The 17,039-nt window shown below is 56.3% G+C and overlaps 2 protein-coding genes across 10 annotated transcripts; both read left to right on the top strand.

Moving 5' to 3' along the window:
• Nucleotides 1-361: 361 nt before the first annotated feature.
• On the top strand, nt 362-8,658 carry BABAM1 (BRISC and BRCA1 A complex member 1). 8 transcript variants are annotated; one of them, XM_084886004.1, is made up of 11 exons: nt 362-506; nt 869-989; nt 1,376-1,717; nt 2,693-2,751; nt 3,757-3,877; nt 3,985-4,063; nt 5,571-5,595; nt 7,111-7,240; nt 7,404-7,490; nt 8,174-8,405; nt 8,628-8,658. In XM_084886004.1, the coding sequence occupies exons 3-10, from the start codon at nt 1,427-1,429 to the stop codon at nt 8,375-8,377; spliced, it is 996 nt and encodes a 331-aa protein (XP_084742130.1). In that variant the 5' UTR covers nt 362-506; nt 869-989; nt 1,376-1,426; the 3' UTR covers nt 8,378-8,405; nt 8,628-8,658. The 8 variants fall into 8 exon arrangements, with proteins under 8 accessions (XP_084742130.1, XP_084742134.1, XP_084742132.1 ...); XM_084886008.1 differs by having other exon boundaries at nt 869-974; XM_084886006.1 differs by having other exon boundaries at nt 1,381-1,717; nt 8,174-8,649.
• A 139-nt stretch (nt 8,659-8,797) lies between these two features.
• ANKLE1 (ankyrin repeat and LEM domain containing 1) lies at nt 8,798-16,615 on the top strand. 2 transcript variants are annotated; one of them, XM_084885925.1, is made up of 11 exons: nt 8,798-10,527; nt 10,610-10,762; nt 11,175-11,280; nt 11,376-11,514; nt 11,721-12,476; nt 12,598-12,775; nt 13,291-13,450; nt 13,557-13,686; nt 13,961-14,089; nt 16,407-16,483; nt 16,523-16,615. In XM_084885925.1, the coding sequence occupies exons 1-10, from the start codon at nt 10,469-10,471 to the stop codon at nt 16,445-16,447; spliced, it is 1,851 nt and encodes a 616-aa protein (XP_084742051.1). In that variant the 5' UTR covers nt 8,798-10,468; the 3' UTR covers nt 16,448-16,483; nt 16,523-16,615. The 2 variants fall into 2 exon arrangements, with proteins under 2 accessions (XP_084742051.1, XP_084742050.1); XM_084885924.1 differs by lacking the exons at nt 16,407-16,483; nt 16,523-16,615 and having other exon boundaries at nt 13,961-14,274.
• The last annotated feature ends 424 nt before the right edge of the window (nt 16,616-17,039 follow it).

A 17,039-nucleotide genomic window follows, 5' to 3' on the forward strand; every position in this document is an offset into this window, starting at 1 on the left:
GCCTGCGCCACGCCCACATCAGTCCGCAAAACCCCGCCCCTCACCCACAAATCAGCAGCGCCTCTTCTAAATCCGGCCTCCTCAAAATAAATAAATAAACTCCGCCCAATCCTGTCCCGCTCCGCCTTTTACACTGCAGACTAGGCCTTCTGCATCCCTCTGTGCCTGGGCCATGAAAGCCCACTGTCCTCCGGCTCATCCCGGCCTATCGCCTAGAACCGCTGACCGGTGTAGTCTGATTCCGCATAAATAAAAGCTCTGCCTCGTTTTTGCTTTTAGCCAATCGTATTCAAGGTCCCGCCTACTTCGTCCCTTCGTCACCTCCCAATCCAGCCTATCAGCTTCCAAGACCCTTCAGCCAGGTCCAGTGCACCGTTCCTCGCGCCCCGCAGCCGCCGAACTACATTTCCCAGGAGGCGTCGCGGCCGCGCCGCACCACGTCCGGCTGCGAAGATGGCGGCTTTCTAGCGAGTCGGCAGCCCTGTCGGAGGGAGGCTTAGGCTACGGTGAGCAGAAGTGGGTGCTGAAAGCGTGTGGGGCTCGTTCCTCGAGGCCCAGCTCCCGTAGCCCTCGAGATCTAGCCCCCTGCCTCCTCTGAAGCTTCCGTTTCGGCTCTGGTTCCTCCTGCAGCCTAGCCTCCATCCCTCTAGCTACAGCCAGTTCCTTTGAGGTTGTGGGGGCTGCAGGGCGCCCAGAGACCATCCTGTCCCATCGGCGACCTGTCTTTCCTCAGAGGGATCTGTAGCACCCAGATCCCCGCCCCTCCCTTGTGCAGACACCCCACGTACAGACACCCCCTAGGCAGCCCGGCGTCCACTGGGGAGGATCCTAGAGGTTATTTTTCCTTTATTTACCAAGACGTTTTCAGTTTCAGGTTACTGAAAACCCAAATCAATCTATCTGAAGCGAGAAAGGAGAATTAGTGGCTTATAGACTGGTTCCAGGTTATCAGAATCTTGTCCGCTGTTCTCCGGGTGAGCATCACTCAGGTAGGCTCTTTCCTCTCTTGGAGGGTAAAGAGGCTCCTAGCAACTCTTGACTTGTGTCTCCCAAGCTCTGCAACTCTAAGGAGCCCCACTCCCCTATTGGCAGTGTTGTAAGTCTCAGAGCTGCCCCTCACCGGCCTGTATTGGGTCATGTCCCCATTTCTGAGCCATTCACAGTAGCCAGTTGTGTTCACTGGCTTTGTAGTTGTTTTCACTACAGAAAACAATAGAGGCTATCACCTTAAGTCAGAGTGGATGCTTGGCTGATAAGTGTAAAGGCACCCATTCTACAGATGAGGAAGCTGAGGCCCTGAGAGAAGTGACTCATAGTTGGTAAGCAGCAAGTGCCTTGTTCTCCTGGGTAACCAAATGTTTCTGAAACTCCTAAGGGCAGAATTCTGGCTTCCCCCATCCCTGCTTCATCCAGCCACTCAGGAGCCATGGAGGTGGCAGAGCCCAGCAGCCCCACCGAGGAAGAAGAGGAGGAGGAGGAGGAAGAGCAGTCAGTGGAGCCAAGGCCCCGGACACGCTCCAACCCTGAGGGGGCTGAGGACCGGGCACTGGGGGCCCAGACCAGTGTGGGAAGCCGAAGTGAGGGTGAGGGTGAGGCGGCCAGTGCTGATGATGGGACCACGAATGCTCTGGGAGCTGGCCCCAAGCCCTGGCAGGTGCCCCCACCAGCCCCTGAGGTCCAGGTGCGGACACCAAGGGTCAACTGTCCAGAGAAGGTGGTAAGTGGGAGTTTGGCCGTAAGCTCTGAGGCTTTGGGGAACCTTGGGCTGACATACTTGCCTTTTGGGGTTCACTCTGCAAACAGCCCTTTTGTATTAGTTTCCTGGGGCTGCCACGACAAATTACAGTACGCTGGGTGGCTGAGAACACGTTTGTTCTCTGACAGTCCTAGAAACCAGAAGTCTGAAATCCAGATGTTGGCAGGGCCCCATTTTCTCCGGAGGCTCTAGGGGAGGATCTCTCCTTACCCTTTCAGCTTTGGGTGGCTCCAGGCATCCTTGGCTGCAGCTGATCACCTCAACCTCCGTCTGTGTTCACATGACCCTCCCCTCTCTGTCTTTGTGTCTCCTCTGGCTATCATGAGGATACTTGTCATCGGGACAGATGATCTTATCTCAATTTCTTTATTTTTAAAAAAATATATTTTATTGATTTTTTACAGAGAGGAAGGAAGAGGGATAGAGAGTTAGAAACATCGATGAGAGAGAAACATCGATCAGCTGCCTCCTGTACACCCCGCACTGGAGATGTGCCCACAACCAAGGTACATGTCCTTGACCGGAATCGAACCTGGGACCTTTTAGTCCGCAGACCGATGCTCTATCCACTGAGCCAAACCGGTTTCAGCTCGATTTCTTTATTTTAATCACGTCATTAAGGACTCTCATTCTAAGCAAAGTCACATCTGAGGTTCTAGGCAAACGTATCTTCTGGGGGCCACAGTTCAACCCACTCTCCCCTTCTGTCCTTGTTTCTGTATCACATATTCTCATTTATTAATCTGGACTTCTGGTCCAGTGCTCTTTTCCCTGAACCACCAACTTCCAAAGCGTGACTGGGAGCTGGGGGTCACCTTACCGCCTTTTCAGACCGGTCTGCTTAAAGAGGGCCACGCACGTGGGGGCCGGTGCTAACACCCAGGCACCGGCCGCTGCCAGTCACAGTGCCTTCACCACCTTCCGTCTTCATTGCAGATCATCTGCCTGGACCTGTCGGAGGAGATGTCACTGCCAAAACTGGAGTCGTTCAACGGGTGAGAGGGACATTTTAGGGCGTGAATGTATAGCTACAACTTGGAGGGGCCCAGCCTGAAAAGCACAGGGCTCTCTCTCTCAGGCTCACACCATTGTGGCCTGGCTCGGGGCCTGGCGGTCTCAGAACATAGCGACAGGAACTGGTAATGATAGCGCAGTGGCCCCTCAGGCTCTGTTCCAAGCAGGCGAGAGGTACCAAACAACGAATCGATGTGTCTGTGGCACATCCATGTTTTTCTCTCTCTCCTCCCTGTCCCCTTCCACTCTTTATTTTTTATTTTTATTTTTTTAAAATATATTTTATTGATTTTTTACAGAAAGGAGGAGAGAGGGATAGAGAGCTAGAAACGTCGATGAGAGAGAAACATCGACCAGCTGCCTCCTGCACACCCCACACCAGGGATGTGCCTGCAACCAATGTCCATGCCCTTGATTGGAATCGAACCTGGGACCTTTCAGTCTGCAGACCAACGCTCTACCACTGAGCCAAACCGGTTTCGGCCCCTTCCACTCTTTAAAATCAACATCATAGCAATGACTTGGAAACTCAGAGAAATAAAGTAACTTGCCTAAGACCTCATAGCAAAAGGGCAGAGCAAGAATACAGACTCATGCTTAGCCAACCCCAAAGCCCTGCCCTGAGCGGCCGGGGCTCTGGGGTTGAGCAGCAGAACCTAGAGAGGGTCTGAGGAGCTCTGGGGGAAACTGAGGACAAGCATGTCTCCCCGCCTCTCCCTGACCACTTGTGGCTGAGCAGTGGGCTGGGGCCGCCTCACAAGGATGGGATGTGAGACCCCAGGCTGGTCAGAGGGACCCATTTGGAGAGGGCAGGCCAGCTGGGTTAGGTTTACAACTGGATCCTGCCACCCCCCTGCTGTGTGACGTGGGCCAGGGCCTCGTAAGGCTGGTGGGAGGTTCCCCGGGACGGACAGGTGAGGGGACAGGCCTCGCCCCCAGGCCCGGAGGCCTCCTTAACCACCCCCTCGTTCTCCATCCCTCTCCAGCTCCAAAACCAACGCTCTCAATGTCTCCCAGAAGATGATTGAGATGTTTGTGCGGACAAAACACAAGATTGACAAAAGCCACGAGTTTGCACTGGTGGTGGTAAACGATGACACCGCCTGGGTGAGGCTGGGGCAACCTGGGGTCCCCTGGGGATAGGGACAAGGCTGGGTGCCCTGGGATCCCCTGGGGGCAGAGACCACTTTCCTGAGACCTGTGTTTCCCCACAGCTGTCTGGACTGACCTCTGACCCCCGTGAGCTCTGCAGCTGCCTCTATGACCTCGAGACGGCCTCCTGCTCCAACTTCAGTATCCTTCCCGGCAGAGGCACCTCCGGGGCAGGGGGTGGGGTGGGGTCTGGCCTGTCTTGTACCCAGAACCCAGGAAGCCTGAACTTGGAGGGAGCCAGCTCACATTGGCTCAGGTCCAGATCTCAGCTCTGCCGCAGCAGGCTCGGGCCAGTCACCCCTCTGGCTTTCAGTTTCCTTTGAGCCCTGGCCAGTATGCTCAATGGTTAGAGCATTGGCCTGTGCATTGGAGGGTTGTGGGTTAGATTACAGTCAAGGGCATGGACCTGGGTTGCAGTTCTGATCCCCACCCCTGGTCAGGGCACATGGGAAGCAATCAATCGATGTGTCTGTGGCACATCAATGTTTCTCTCTCTCTCTCTCTCTTTCCCCCTCTCTCCTACTCTCTAAAATAAAAAATATCCTCTCTTCTTGGGTGAGGATTTAAAAAAGAAAAAGAGCCCTAGCCAGTTTGGCTCAGTGGATAGAACATCAGCCTGCAGACCAAAGAGCCCTGGGTTCGATTCCAGTCAAGGGCAAGTATCCTTGGTTGCAGGCTCTTCCCTGGCCCGGGCCCTGGTCGGGGCACATGCAGGAGGCAACCAATCAATGTGTTTCTCTTACATTGATGTTTCTGTCTTTCCCTCTCTCTTCCACTCTCTCTAAAATCAATGGAAAAATAACCTCAGTGAGGAGTAACAAAACAAAAAAATAGTTTGAGTCAAACTGATGACATTGCCAGGAATCAAAATCTTAAATGCTCCCCAGACTCTCAGTTCTTCATCTTTAAAATGGGAGGCAGGAAACCTCTTAGCCCAGGGGTCATACACAGAAGCAAAACCAGCTGATTTGGACTCTGGATGTCAAAACTGTACCCACAGGGGGAGCACTCCATGTAGGGGCAATTATACTTCTGGTGCCATTTGTTCAAAAAATGGCAATATGTGACTGAAAAATCACAGTCACCACTACATCACATTTTAAAAATATATACAGTATATTACTGATTTCAGAGAGGAAGGTAAAGGGGGGTGGGGGGAGAGAAACATCAAGATGAGAGAGAATCATTGAGCGGCTGCCTCCTGCACACCTCCTACTGGGGATCGAACCTGCAACCTGGCTTAGTCTGTAAGCGACACTCTATCCACTGAGCCAGACCAGCCAGGGCACTACATCACATTTATGCTCATTTGAACATGAAAGGCTCCATGCAGCTCAAACTTAAATTATCATCGCTGGGAGTGAGAAGACTGGGAGAGCTGAGAGAGGGAACAGAGACACCTGTGGCTCTCTGTAGGGAGCGTGGCCTGGCCTGAGAGAAGGGCGAGTTTTGAATCAGTGGTCTTCAGGGCGTCTGTCCCCCTCGTTTGTGATCTCCGCTGAGGAAACCAGGCTCCGGCCACACGGCGGGATCACACACAGGCTTCCTGCATGTGCGCCTGGCGCCAGGTTCTGAGGATCAGGATGAGGGAAGTCCTGTCCCCTTCCCACCCGTGCTCTGCCGCCTGTGTCCTTAGCGTCCCCGCCAGATATGGAAGGCCTCTTCAGCCTCATGTAAGTCCTTCCTTCCCGGAGCTCACCCTCTGTATGAGTCTGTGGTGGCCCCCCGCCCTCCACACCCTGTTCTAGCCCAGGAGGCTGCGTACTGTGTCTATAAAAGCCAAAGGTGTCTGGCTTCGCAGACCATATGGTCTCTATCGTAACAACTGACTCTGCCTTAGGAATCCAAAGGCAACCACAAACTCTGTGGACACAGTGGGCGTGGCCATCCATCCATCCATCCATCCATCCCATCTAAAAGCCTAAGCAACTAGGGGGCTGGCTGGTAGCTATGACGCGCACTGACCACCAGGGGGCAGATGCTTGCTGCAGGAGCTGCTAAGCTGCGTGACTTGGCAGCTGTGGTTTCTGGGTGATGCACCCTGAACCAGAGAGGAGGGAGCCCAGTTCTGGGGAAGGCTGGGAGGTGGTCTGGGCGGAGAGAACCGCCCTCTCACAATCCAGGACCCCTTTGGGGATGTCAGAGAGCTGGTTTCAGCCCGATCCCCGCAGGCCAGGCCGAGGGACCCCACCAGTGCCTGGCCTCTAGGGTGTCAGTGATTTTATTGATAAGCACTGAATTTCATGTCATTTCCACATGCCATGAAATATTCATTTGATTTTCCTCCCTCTGGGTATTTAAAAACATAGAACCCATTCTTAGTTGGTCTGCATTTTCACCAGCCCCCGACGCTGTGCACAAAGCCTGTGTCGCCTTTAGTTAACTTGGTACAAACATCTCAGCCAGTGAACCCATGAGGCACCTTCACGATAGAGGGCATACTTGGTTGGGGAGCGGAGGGGGCTGTTTTGCTAGACGTTGCCAAGTGCTGCCTCCGAAATGAACCGCTCATTTCCCCGGGATTGAGCATCCTGCTGAGCGCTCTGCCTGTGTGATTGCTTTTCTTGGAGCCTTTTTTCATTCATTTTAAAGCCACTTGGTATTCCTTTAGTGATTTGTCTGTCTGTCTGTCTGGTTCTTGTGGAGGACCAGATTTGCTTTTCACATAGGAAGGACCTGGCCCTCTGCCTAGTGCCCTCTGCCTGTGAGATCCAGCTGTGGCCACGTAGGGAAATGTCTCTTGACTTAGATCAGGGGTCTTTAAACTACGGCCCGCGGGCCACATGCAGCCCCCAGGGGAGTCTGATCCTGCCCGCCAGGTTTTTTGGGCAGTGAGCGCAGCCAAGGTGTTACAGTAGGGATTAGTAGTTCATATAGTCCGGCCCTCCAGCTCTCTGAGGGACCGTGATCTGGCCCCCACTTTAAAAAGTTTGAAGACCCCTGACTTAGATGAACGATGAGGTCCCTTCCTAAGCGTCTCCTGGCCTGGGAGGGCAGGGCCAGCTCCAGGTGGTGGGGGACACTCAGGGTGGGTCAGGCAGAGGGTCAGGCTGGGGGTGCTCTGGGCAGAGAACAGCACGTGGGGAGGGCACGGGTGGGCTCTGCACGCCCAGCAAGGAGCTGAGCTCTCCGAGGTGGTGATGGGAGGGACCCCAAAGCCTGTTCTCATCTGCCCCCTGGCTGTGCAGTCAACAGAAGACCGAGCTGCCAGTCACGGAGAATGTGCAGACGATCCCGCCCCCGTACGTGGTCCGCACCATCCTTGTCTACAGCCGCCCGCCTTGCCAGCCCCAGTTCTCCCTGACGGAGCCCATGAAGGTGACGGGGGCCGGGAGAGGGTGGTGAGACGCCGGGAGGGGTTTCCTGAGCGCGGGGCTGGGCACCGCCTGGCGGGCTCCCGGAGTCTCCGGCGGCAGCGGGGGATTGTGGTCACGGGGCACAGGGTGACTGAGCCTCCGAGGCTGGTGTTCTTCACCCGCAGAAAATGTTCCAGTGTCCGTATTTCTTCTTCGACGTTGTTTACATCCACAATGGCGCCGACGAGAAGGAGGAGGAGATGAGCTGGAAGGTGAGGCCCTGGCAGGTGTGGTGGCAGGTGGGGGTGGCTGGGGTGTCTCAGAACTCATCCACCCCGGGCCTTGGGATCCCAGCTTCTGGCTCCTGGTCATTCGGTCATTTGACAACCATTTCCACGTGGTCTGCTGGGAGCTTAAGGGCGGCTGCTGGGATGGGGGCCTGCTTCTCTCTCTCCCTGCTTCTACCTTGGCTGGGCCCTCTTTTGGGGGCACCCTTCCCTCCCTGCCTACCCAGACTCCGCTGGACATTCCCGTCCCAGCCCTGAACTAGCTGTGGGACTTCAAGTGGGCCCTTACCTCTCCGAGCCTCAGTTTACCCAACTGAACGGGGGGAGGGGGGGTGAGACCAGCTCCTACTCGTACCTCAATATTTAAACCCAAAGTGTCTATTGAGGGAAGCCTTCCCTGCCCCTCGAGGAAGATCAGTATGGGGTCCAGGGGGTAGTTTAGATCCAACTGACTCCAGTTCCGAGGCCCCAAGGCTGAGACCTGTCAGTGTCCCTGACACGGGGTGGGCAGCAGGCAGTGTCTGCTAAATGCAGGGGTGTTTTCTGCCTGGAAAACTCTTCACCCTCCAGAACCTCCCCCTGGTGCCTCCTCCTCTGGGAAGCCCTCCAGGGGCGGGGAAGGCCTGTCAGGGAACCCTGGCTTGAAGAGCCCCTCCCTGGCCCCCCAGGACATGTTCGCCTTCATGGGCAGCCTGGATACCAAGGGCACCAGCTACAAGTATGAGGTGGCGCTGGCCGGGCCAGCCCTGGAGCTGCACAACTGTATGGCCAAGCTGCTGGCTCACCCATTGCAACGGCCCTGCCAGAGCCACGCCTCCTACAGCCTGCTGGAGGAGGAGGAGGAGGCCACTGAGGTCGAGGCCACCGTCTGAGCCTTCCCTGTGCGATCAGCCCAGCCTGGTACAGTGAAGCCCCTGGCCTAGAGTGCTGGTTCTCAAACTCCACTCGGTGGGACCCCTGGGGGACTTCAAGGAAGCACTTTGCCACTTCGGAGCCCGGGACGGAAGCCCATTGTTCCAGGAGGCATCCCAGGACTGTGGGCACCCATGACTCCCCGCCCATGTTTCAGCCCCCAGTTTGCCAATTGTAATTTGTTCTCCCCTGTGTGATTTTTGTCATCAGAATAAAACCTGAGAAGTTTCTAGCCAAGGTCCACACCAGCCGCCTTGTGTTGATAAGGATCTTCTTGGGTGAAGGTGACAGGAACGGACCCGGTGAACAGAAAGGGGAATGGATGGCTTGGTTCTGGTGGGCAAGCCAAGGCGCCGCCTCAGGCTGACTCCATCCTGCCGTTCAGACCTCGCCCGGGGGTGGGCTGAACTACTCCGTGTGGTGTTGGGTGCCTCCTGCTTTTCTCCCAGCCTGTGGGAAGGGGTGCGATGGTGTGTCAACCCCTAAAATGAAAATACTACCCCAAGGGGCTCCTGGTGGCTAATTGGTCTCATGTTAAAAAAAAAAAAAAAAAAAAAAAAAAAGCCAAGGAACCTTTGCCTCTCACACAAGCTCAGCTTCAGGGAGAAAAACTGCCTTCTGCCCTGAAATGCCTTCCCGCCAGCCCTGTGCTCCTGCTGGGGCAGCCAACGATAACGGAATTCCTGGAATCCTGTTTCAACCACTAGGACGGCGGTAACCCCTCGGTCCAATCGGAGCTGAGGAACTACCATTTCTGTCAGCATCTTTAAAAAATACGTTATTTTTATTGATTTCCGAGAGGGAGAAATAGAAACGGCAATGATGAGAATCATTAATTGGCTGCCGCCTGCATGCCCCTCACTGGGGACCGAGCTCAGAACCCGGGCATATGCTCTGATGGGGGATTGAGCTGTGACCTAGTTTGTAGCTCTGTTAGCATCTTTGATGAATCAGAATGGCTCCACTCCATAGTGCTTTTCGGGCCAATCAAACTGATGATTTGGGGCACTCATTTGCATGAGAACAGCCCAATTAAGGGTCAGGGGCTGAGGCTTCCCTATATACTGGTAACTTCCGTTATGGCGGGCAAGGTTCCAACTGGAGCTGAAATAATTTGCCAGAAAGGGCTGTGCTGTTCTATACTGAGGTGTTTGCTCTGAATAAAGTATCTTCTTTCACTGCACCCTGAATTGGGGGTTTCTGTTGCATTGAATTGGCACCATGACGATTGGCTGACAGTTGTGACCACTGCCCAGACCCCCTATTGTTGGCCTTGCCTGGGTCATGGGCCAGAGCTCTGGGATGTTCAGATTGTTCAGGCCTGGATCAAGCCTCCTGAGAAGGGGAGGACTACAGGTCCCAGGAAATAGTGTGGGTGCTCCCCGGAAGGGAGACAAGACCAGCACAACAGGTCCACTAATCAATTATCTGGATGATGAACAACAGTGAAAAAGATTGACCAGATAGAGATTCTCAGTTCCATAGGAAATTAAAATGGCCTGACTGAGCAACAGCTTTCCTTCCCGTAGCATTTACTGGGGCACCTGCGTGCCAGGACCCTGTGATGAAACACGCTGACTCAACCTCACACCAGCCTGGAAGCGACTCTCCCACTTTGCAGATGGGAAAACCAAGGCCCAGAGCCCCAAAGGCACGACCTCCTGGCTCCGCGAGACTGCAAACAGGCGACACAGAGCCAGAGGCGGGAGCTGATCATTAAATTTGCGGCTCATGGAGGCCTGTGCAGTCGTGGACACCTCCAGGTCACCGGGTCGTAGCTCCGCCCCCGTCTGCAGGCTGTGTCCGCGCTTCCCCGTTTTGAGCCAGAAAATGGCCCACCCTCCAGGCTCCGCCTGAGCACCACTCCAGGTGGCGGACCTGGGTGGGCACTGAAGCTCGAATCCCCATGTGTGCCATGCAGGTGCGGCCGGGGCAGCCTGGCGGGCACCACCCCGCGGGGCAGCGGGTGCGGAGCCCGGAGCCCGGGGCGGGGCGGCGCGTGCGCACAGGCCGCCGCGGGAAGTTTGAACTGACAGGCGGTGACAGGCGGCATGGGCGCCGCGGAGCTGGCCTGGCGGCTGCGGGCGGCGCTGCGGGAGGAGGAGCTGCGGTGAGGACGGGCGGGGCGGGGCGGGCGGACAGGGCGGGGGCGAGGGTGGGGTCCGCTCTGACCCCCTGATCCCTGATCGCAGGGCCGTGGAGGAGCTGCTGGGCCGCGGCGCGGACCCCAACCTGGTGCTGGCGGACGGCGCGGCGGCGGTGCACCTGGCGGCGGGCGCCCGGCAGCCCCGCGCTCTGCGCTGCCTCCAGGCTCTGCTGCGGGCAGGCGGGGACCCCAACGCTCGGTGAGGCGGGTCGGGTCCGGTCCCTGGTTCCTGAGCGGGGCCTTCCGCGTGGGGAAGGGGGGTTTCCCGGTGGAAGGCGTGGCCTCGGAGTCCCGGAGAGTGCACCCCACCTTCCAAGGGTGGGGACTCGGTTCCCCAGGGAGGAGCTAGTGAAACTTGGGGGTGGGGGGGGGCGGGTCCTGAGAGCCCAAGGGCAAGGGCTAGGGTCCCAGAATGAGGGTGGAGGGTGGGGTGGCCCTGGGGCCAGGACAGTGATCAACGTTTCGGGTCCAGAGGTAGAATCTCTAGGGTCAGAGGACAGAGATTTGGGTCCAGGCTGAGGGCATTAAGATCTAGATTCTGAGTATGCCACAGGCTGAGGGTGGAGATGGGGGACAGATGGGGGACAGGCAAGCCTCCCCTCCTGCCCCAGGTCGGCCGAGGCGCTGACACCGCTGCACGTGGCCGCCGCCTGGGGCTGCAGCCGCAGCCTGGAGCTGCTGCTGAGCCAGGGAGCCGACCCCCGGCTGCTGGACCAGGTGAGCGGCCCTGGAGGAGCGAAGGGCAGACCTGCAGAGCGGGAGGAAGGGGGGCAAGAGGGCATGGGCGCCCCCTGTTGATGGCACCGCTGCAGGATGGACTCCGGCCACTGGACCTGGCAGAACAACAGGGGCACCGGGACTGTGTGCGCCTCCTGCGGGAGCTCCCAAAGCTGGCGAGGACCCCACCCCGGACCCTGTCAGAGACCCAGGAGCCGGAGCCTAGGCCCAGCGGTGAGTGAGGCCCGTGCGGAGACACCACCGAAGTGCACGGTCTCCCGCTGGTTCTGACTGTCTCACGTCCAGTGTCTGGTCAGTGCTCCCTGCCTCCCCTCATTTTCCCTTTTCCCTCTGACTCCGGCCACCTGTTGCTGATCCAATTCCCATCGCCGGCTTCCCCCACCCTGCTCTCTGACCCCAGCTCTCACCCTCTGCTCCAGGCTCAGCCCTCCAGGGAGAGGGCCTGGATGCCAGCGCCTCTGGACCTCCCGGTGAGACGCTGGACTGCACAGGACTGGGCCGAAGCGACAGCAGCCACACGGACCCGAAGGCTAGCCCTGGACCCTCCCGCCCCCTTGCCTGCCCTGAAGCTGCTGACGGGGATGGCAGCTTGGAGTCCTCCCCGGGGTGCTGGGACTCCAGCTCAGACGCCTCCTTTGTCACGGCTGTCGAGGCTTCTGGAGCCCAGGACCCAGCCCCCGGGACGTACCCCTGGGCTGGGCCATCGCCCAGGCAGCAACTCCTGCCTCAGGTCCGACCGTCCCAGAGGGTGCTCGAGTCTCTGGACACCCCACAGCCAGAACGTGGAGCCATCGTGACGGGCGAGGAGGCCGAACTAAAGGCCCTTCTGCAGGCCCTGACTCTGACCTCCCCCTGCCCCTCGTCCCTCCCAGACAGGAGCCCGGCCCACAGCCCCCCTCCGAACCCGGAACCACTGCCTGGACCCCTGGACTTGCACTTCCTAACGGATGACCAGTCGTCCCTTGACGGCGAGCGGGGCGCCCCCTGGCTGACAGAGGACGAGGCGCAGTCCGCAGGTGGCGGGGACCCAGCCCCCTCTCCCGGGTGTCCGCCCCGCATGTCCGACCTGGAGCTGCTGCACAGGCTCCGGGCCCTGGGGAAGAGCCCGGGCCCCGTCACGCCCTTCACCCGCCCGCGTTACCTCCGCCGACTCCAAGAAGCCCAGGCCGCTCGGGGTTAGTCCCTTCTGGGCACCCGGAGGCCCCGGAGACTCGCCCCGGCTCCCGGCGCCACTTCCCTCTTCCCCGCTGGGAACCACCCCTTCCTCTGTCTCTCCTGACCCAGTGTCCCTCCCAGGCCCAGGCTTTTCGGGGCACAGCCCAGAGCTGACCGAGGCCCTGAGGACAGGCCGGATCCCAGACGCCCAGGCGGATGAGGATGCTCTGGCCCGGCAATTCGAGCAGCCGGACCCCAGCAGGAGGTGGCGGGAGGGGGTCGCGAAGTCCAGTTTCACGTACCTGCTGCTGGACCCCAGGTACCGGAAGCGGGAGCTGGAATTCCGGGTTGGTTCCTATATGCAGCGTGTCCTCCGGAGGGAACTGGCCCCTCTCTCTGGTCCTAAGCTTCGTCCAGAAAAGGCAGGTGGAACTCATTCAAGCTGCCGAGTGTCTTTGGGCACTGCCTTATAAAATGGGGTCTCTCTCTCTGCCGAAACCGGTTTGGCTCAGTGGATAGTGTGTCGGCCTACGGACTGAGGGGTCCTGGGTTCGATTCCGGGTAAGGGCATGTGCCTTGGTTGTGGGCATGTCCCCGGTAGGGGGTGTGCAGGAGGCGGCTGGTCGATGTTTTTCTCTCATCGATGTTTCTAGCTCTCTATCCCTCTCTTTTCCTCTCTGTAAAAACTCAATAAAATATATTTAAAACAAATAAAAAAAATAAATAAAATGGGGGTTTCTAGACGTGGGCTGTATGTACTCTATGAACTTAGAGGTTTTTCTCCAGGGCTACTCTTGTCACGTTTCCCTCTCTGAGCCGAGCCTTCTCACCCAGGGAGACTCGGAACCTGCCAGCACGAGCTTCCTCGCTAACTCCAGCCGAATGCCTTCGGACTTTCGTCCACGCTGTCTTCTATGTGGGCAAGGGGACCCGGGCCCGGCCCAATGTGCACCTCTGGGAGGCCCTGGGCCACCGCGGGAGGCTGGGAAAACAGGTCTGAGGATAGGCACCCGGGTCAGGGCAGGGACCGCCAGGCCGTGGGCAGGCCGAGGAAGGAGGGGGTTGGGAGGTGGGCCCCTGACGTTGTCCCGGCCCCCCAGGCCTGTCCCAAAGTGCGCCGGATCTTGGACATCTGGGCCAGTGGCCGTGGTGTTGTGTCCCTGCATTGCTTCCAGCATGTGGTCGCCGTGGAGGCTTACACCCGAGAGGCCTGTCTTGTGGATGCTCTAGGTGGGTGCCTGGCTTGTGGGGTGGTGGTGGTGGTGGGGGTCACAGGAAGGGCACTTGCTCTACCAATTTCTTCGCTCCTTCGCTCTCAGGGCTGTTAATTTGTCCAATGAGCAATTATTGAGCACCAACGAAGTACCTGCATATGCACATATTTTGCTCCATGGGTTTATCCCTGCTTAAGGGGAATGCACAGTGGGTTCACTGTCACATTTCTCTGCCTGGAATTCACCGAGGCTAGGGGCTACGCCCGTGACCTCCCTCCCAATCTCCCCAGGGATCCGGACGCTGACCAACCAGAAACAAGGACACTGCTACGGAGTGGTGGCGAGCTGGCCGCCCGCCCGCCGCCGCCGCCTGGGCGTGCACCTGCTGCATCGCGCCCTCCTCGTCTTCCTGGCTGAGGGTGAGCGAGAGCTGCGACCTCAAGACATCCAGGCCTGCGGCTGAGCTCCGGGAGGCTGTCCTCCGGGCTGGGTGGCGGTCAGGGCGTCCGAACGGTCGGCTGTCCTGTGCCGAGGGCAGCCCTCCCGCTGCGGTTCCAGGAGGCTGGTGGGGTGAGGAGCCGGGAGGACCTCCCCGGCCAGCTCAGGGAGGACGCTGTCCCAGACGGACCTGCTGGAGAGGTCGTGAACTCCCCATCGTGGGAGGAGGACACGTGGACCAGAAGGTTCTTTGAAAACATCTCACACTTTGTTTTTTTTATTTTTTTAAAAACATATTTTTATTGATTTTATACAGAGAGAAAGAGAGAGAGATAGTCAGAAACATCGATGAGAGAGAATCATCGATCAGCTGCCTCCTGCACGCCCCCCACCGGGGACGCGCCCGCAACCAAGGTACATGCCCTTGACCGGAATCGAACCCGGGACCCTTCAGTCCGCAGACTGACACTCTACCACTGAGCCAAACCGGTGCTGGCAGAAACATCTCATACTTTGTTTTGTTTTTTAAATATATTTTATCAATTTTTTTTACAGAAAGGAAGGGAGAGGGATAGAGAGCTAGAAACATCTATCAGCTGCCTCCTGCACACCCGCCACTGGGGACGTGCCTGCAACCAAGGTACTTGCCCTTGACCGGAATCGAACCTGGGACCCTTCAGTCTGCAGGCTGACGCTCTGTCCACTGAGTCAAACCAATTAGGACACATTTGGGACTTTGGAACTCGCCAGGGCTTTGGCAGTTTGGATAAGGTGACCAGACATCCCGCTTTTGGTGGGACAGTCCCGATTTTTAACAATTTGTCCCACATCCCGTGGCGTTTTTAAAAAGTCCCAATTTTTGGAAAGAATGCACAACAAGCTAGGGAACGGCGGGAGAACAGGAAGGGAATATATGGTTTTCGGCGGCCATCTGGCTATTTAGCCAGGATATGAGTTTTATATTATTTTTGTTAATTTTATAATGTTAAATTTTAATGATAACAAATAGTTGTTGAGAACTGATTATCGAGAACTGCTTATCAAAGTTCGCAACGAAGAAAACATTTTGTAACTGTCTCTCAGACGATACACATCATACTGCATGCTAGTAAGCTAGTTAAACAAGTGATGTCATTACAAGTCAGCTATTCAGATAATTTAAGTAAGTAATTTATTTATTTAGTTCATAAATACATAAATTTTCTTGAATTTAGCAGACAGTACTTGTATTATTTATATTTTATAGTGGCGGCAAAAAGTCTAGCGCCGGCCTTGAAAATGACACTTACGACTTATGTTACAATTAGGTGTTGAGACTTTGAAAGCCATTTTATGTGTGAAATATAATTTAACAAATTCTTGTGAAAAATTTCATGACCTTTTGAACAACAACAGCAATCTACTAAAAAAACAATTCACTCATGAGAAATATGCCAAAGAATAAAATAATACTATACATACCGTAATTTAAAATTTATTATATTTGTAAATTGTACTTACGTTTGAAATTTTTAAAAATATATTACAATACTATTTTTGCGTTCTATGAAAATTTTTGTTGCTCCATATAGACCAATTTTTAAAAAATGTTTAATTGATATTTTACAGAGAGGAAGAGAGAGGGATAGAGAGCTAGAAACATCAATGAGAGAGAATCATCGATCAGCTGCCTCTTGCACACCCCCCACTGGGGATGTGCCCGCAACCAAGGTACATGCCCTTGACCGGAATCGAACCCGGGACCTTTCAATCTGCAGGCCGACGCTCTATCCACTGAGCCAAACCGGTTTCAGCTTCATAGACCAAATTTTTAATCAAGAACACCCCGCCCTCCCCCTCCCCCCACCTCTGTCAATGGTGTCCCTCCCGCTTTACCAATGTTAAAATCTGGTCACCTTAAGTTTGGGCCTGTCTGTGTGGACACAGTCCGCGTTCGTCTTCCAGGCACCGGGCACCGCACTGTGGGCCGGGAGCTTCCTCAGCCGCAGGGAGGGCATCTACCCCGGTGAAGAGCTGGGCCCGGCCGCTGCCAGCTGGGTACCTCAGACCAATCACTGGTCTGTCTGAACCTGTGTCCTCAGTGGGGGGACTGTGGGGATTGGAGGTGACTCAGGCCCGCACTGAGCCAGGGTGACGCAGGTGGAGCGTCTCCGGGTGATGTTCCCCAGGTGCCAGCTGCAGTGGGGATAGGCCAGGGCTGGGCAGCGTGCGGGCTGTGGGCATAAGACTCGAGCCCTGGGGTCACCGTGCAGCCCACGCTTCCCGGCATTGCTTCCCGGAGCCTGTTTCTTCCGCCAGGAAATGGGTCAGCGGCCCCAAGTGCTGGCGGTGCGCTGTGATTTCGGATGAGGCACATTTGCAGAGTTTCAGGAACATGCCAGGCTGCGGCGCTGGTGAGGTGCTGGCGGATCATTTGCGTTTTCCAGAAGTTGTTTCTCCAGAACATCCAGTGCAGCTAGGGACTTGGGAAAATCTGCTGCCGCCTTGTGTCATTGTCTCATCCTCACTGCAGCCTCAGCCACCACCTTCTGTAGGGCCGGCTCTCACCTGGACCGAGGTTCGCCCACTTAGGTTCCTCCGCTTTGGAGCCCATGAGGTGACACCCGAATCAAACTTCCCCTCCCAGCCTCTAGAGGGGGCCTGGACTCTCATTTTATTTTATTATTTTTTAAAATACATTTTTATTTATTTTCTTTTACAGAGAGGAAGGGAGAGGAATAGAGAGCTAGAAACATCGACTAGCTGCCTCCTACACAACCCCCACCGGCGATGTGCCCGCAACCAATGTACACGCCCTTGACCGGAACCGAACCCGGGACCCTTCAGTCAGCAGGCCCACGCTCTATCCACTGAGCCAAACCAGCTTCAGCTGGACTCTCATTGTAATGGAACTGAAGAAACCTCTGTCTGAGCTGAGCAGCTTCCCAGACA

This window comes from Pipistrellus hanaki (genome assembly GCF_964339955.1).
Source record: "Pipistrellus hanaki genome assembly, chromosome: 5".
NCBI classification, from domain to species: domain Eukaryota; kingdom Metazoa; phylum Chordata; class Mammalia; order Chiroptera; family Vespertilionidae; genus Pipistrellus; species Pipistrellus hanaki.

Coding starts and splice junctions, on each gene's coding strand:
- BABAM1 (XM_084886004.1), top strand. CDS start 1,427: ATGGAGGTGGCAGAGCCCAGCAGCCCCACCGAGGAAGAAGAGGAGGAG. Junction 3,878..3,984: donor TAAACGATGACACCGCCTGG/GTGAGGCTGGGG, acceptor GTTTCCCCACAG/CTGTCTGGACTGACCTCTGA. Junction 7,241..7,403: donor CCCTGACGGAGCCCATGAAG/GTGACGGGGGCC, acceptor CTTCACCCGCAG/AAAATGTTCCAGTGTCCGTA.
- ANKLE1 (XM_084885924.1), top strand. CDS start 10,469: ATGGGCGCCGCGGAGCTGGCCTGGCGGCTGCGGGCGGCGCTGCGGGAG. Junction 12,477..12,597: donor AGAAGCCCAGGCCGCTCGGG/GTTAGTCCCTTC, acceptor TGTCCCTCCCAG/GCCCAGGCTTTTCGGGGCAC. Junction 13,687..13,960: donor CTGTCTTGTGGATGCTCTAG/GTGGGTGCCTGG, acceptor CAATCTCCCCAG/GGATCCGGACGCTGACCAAC.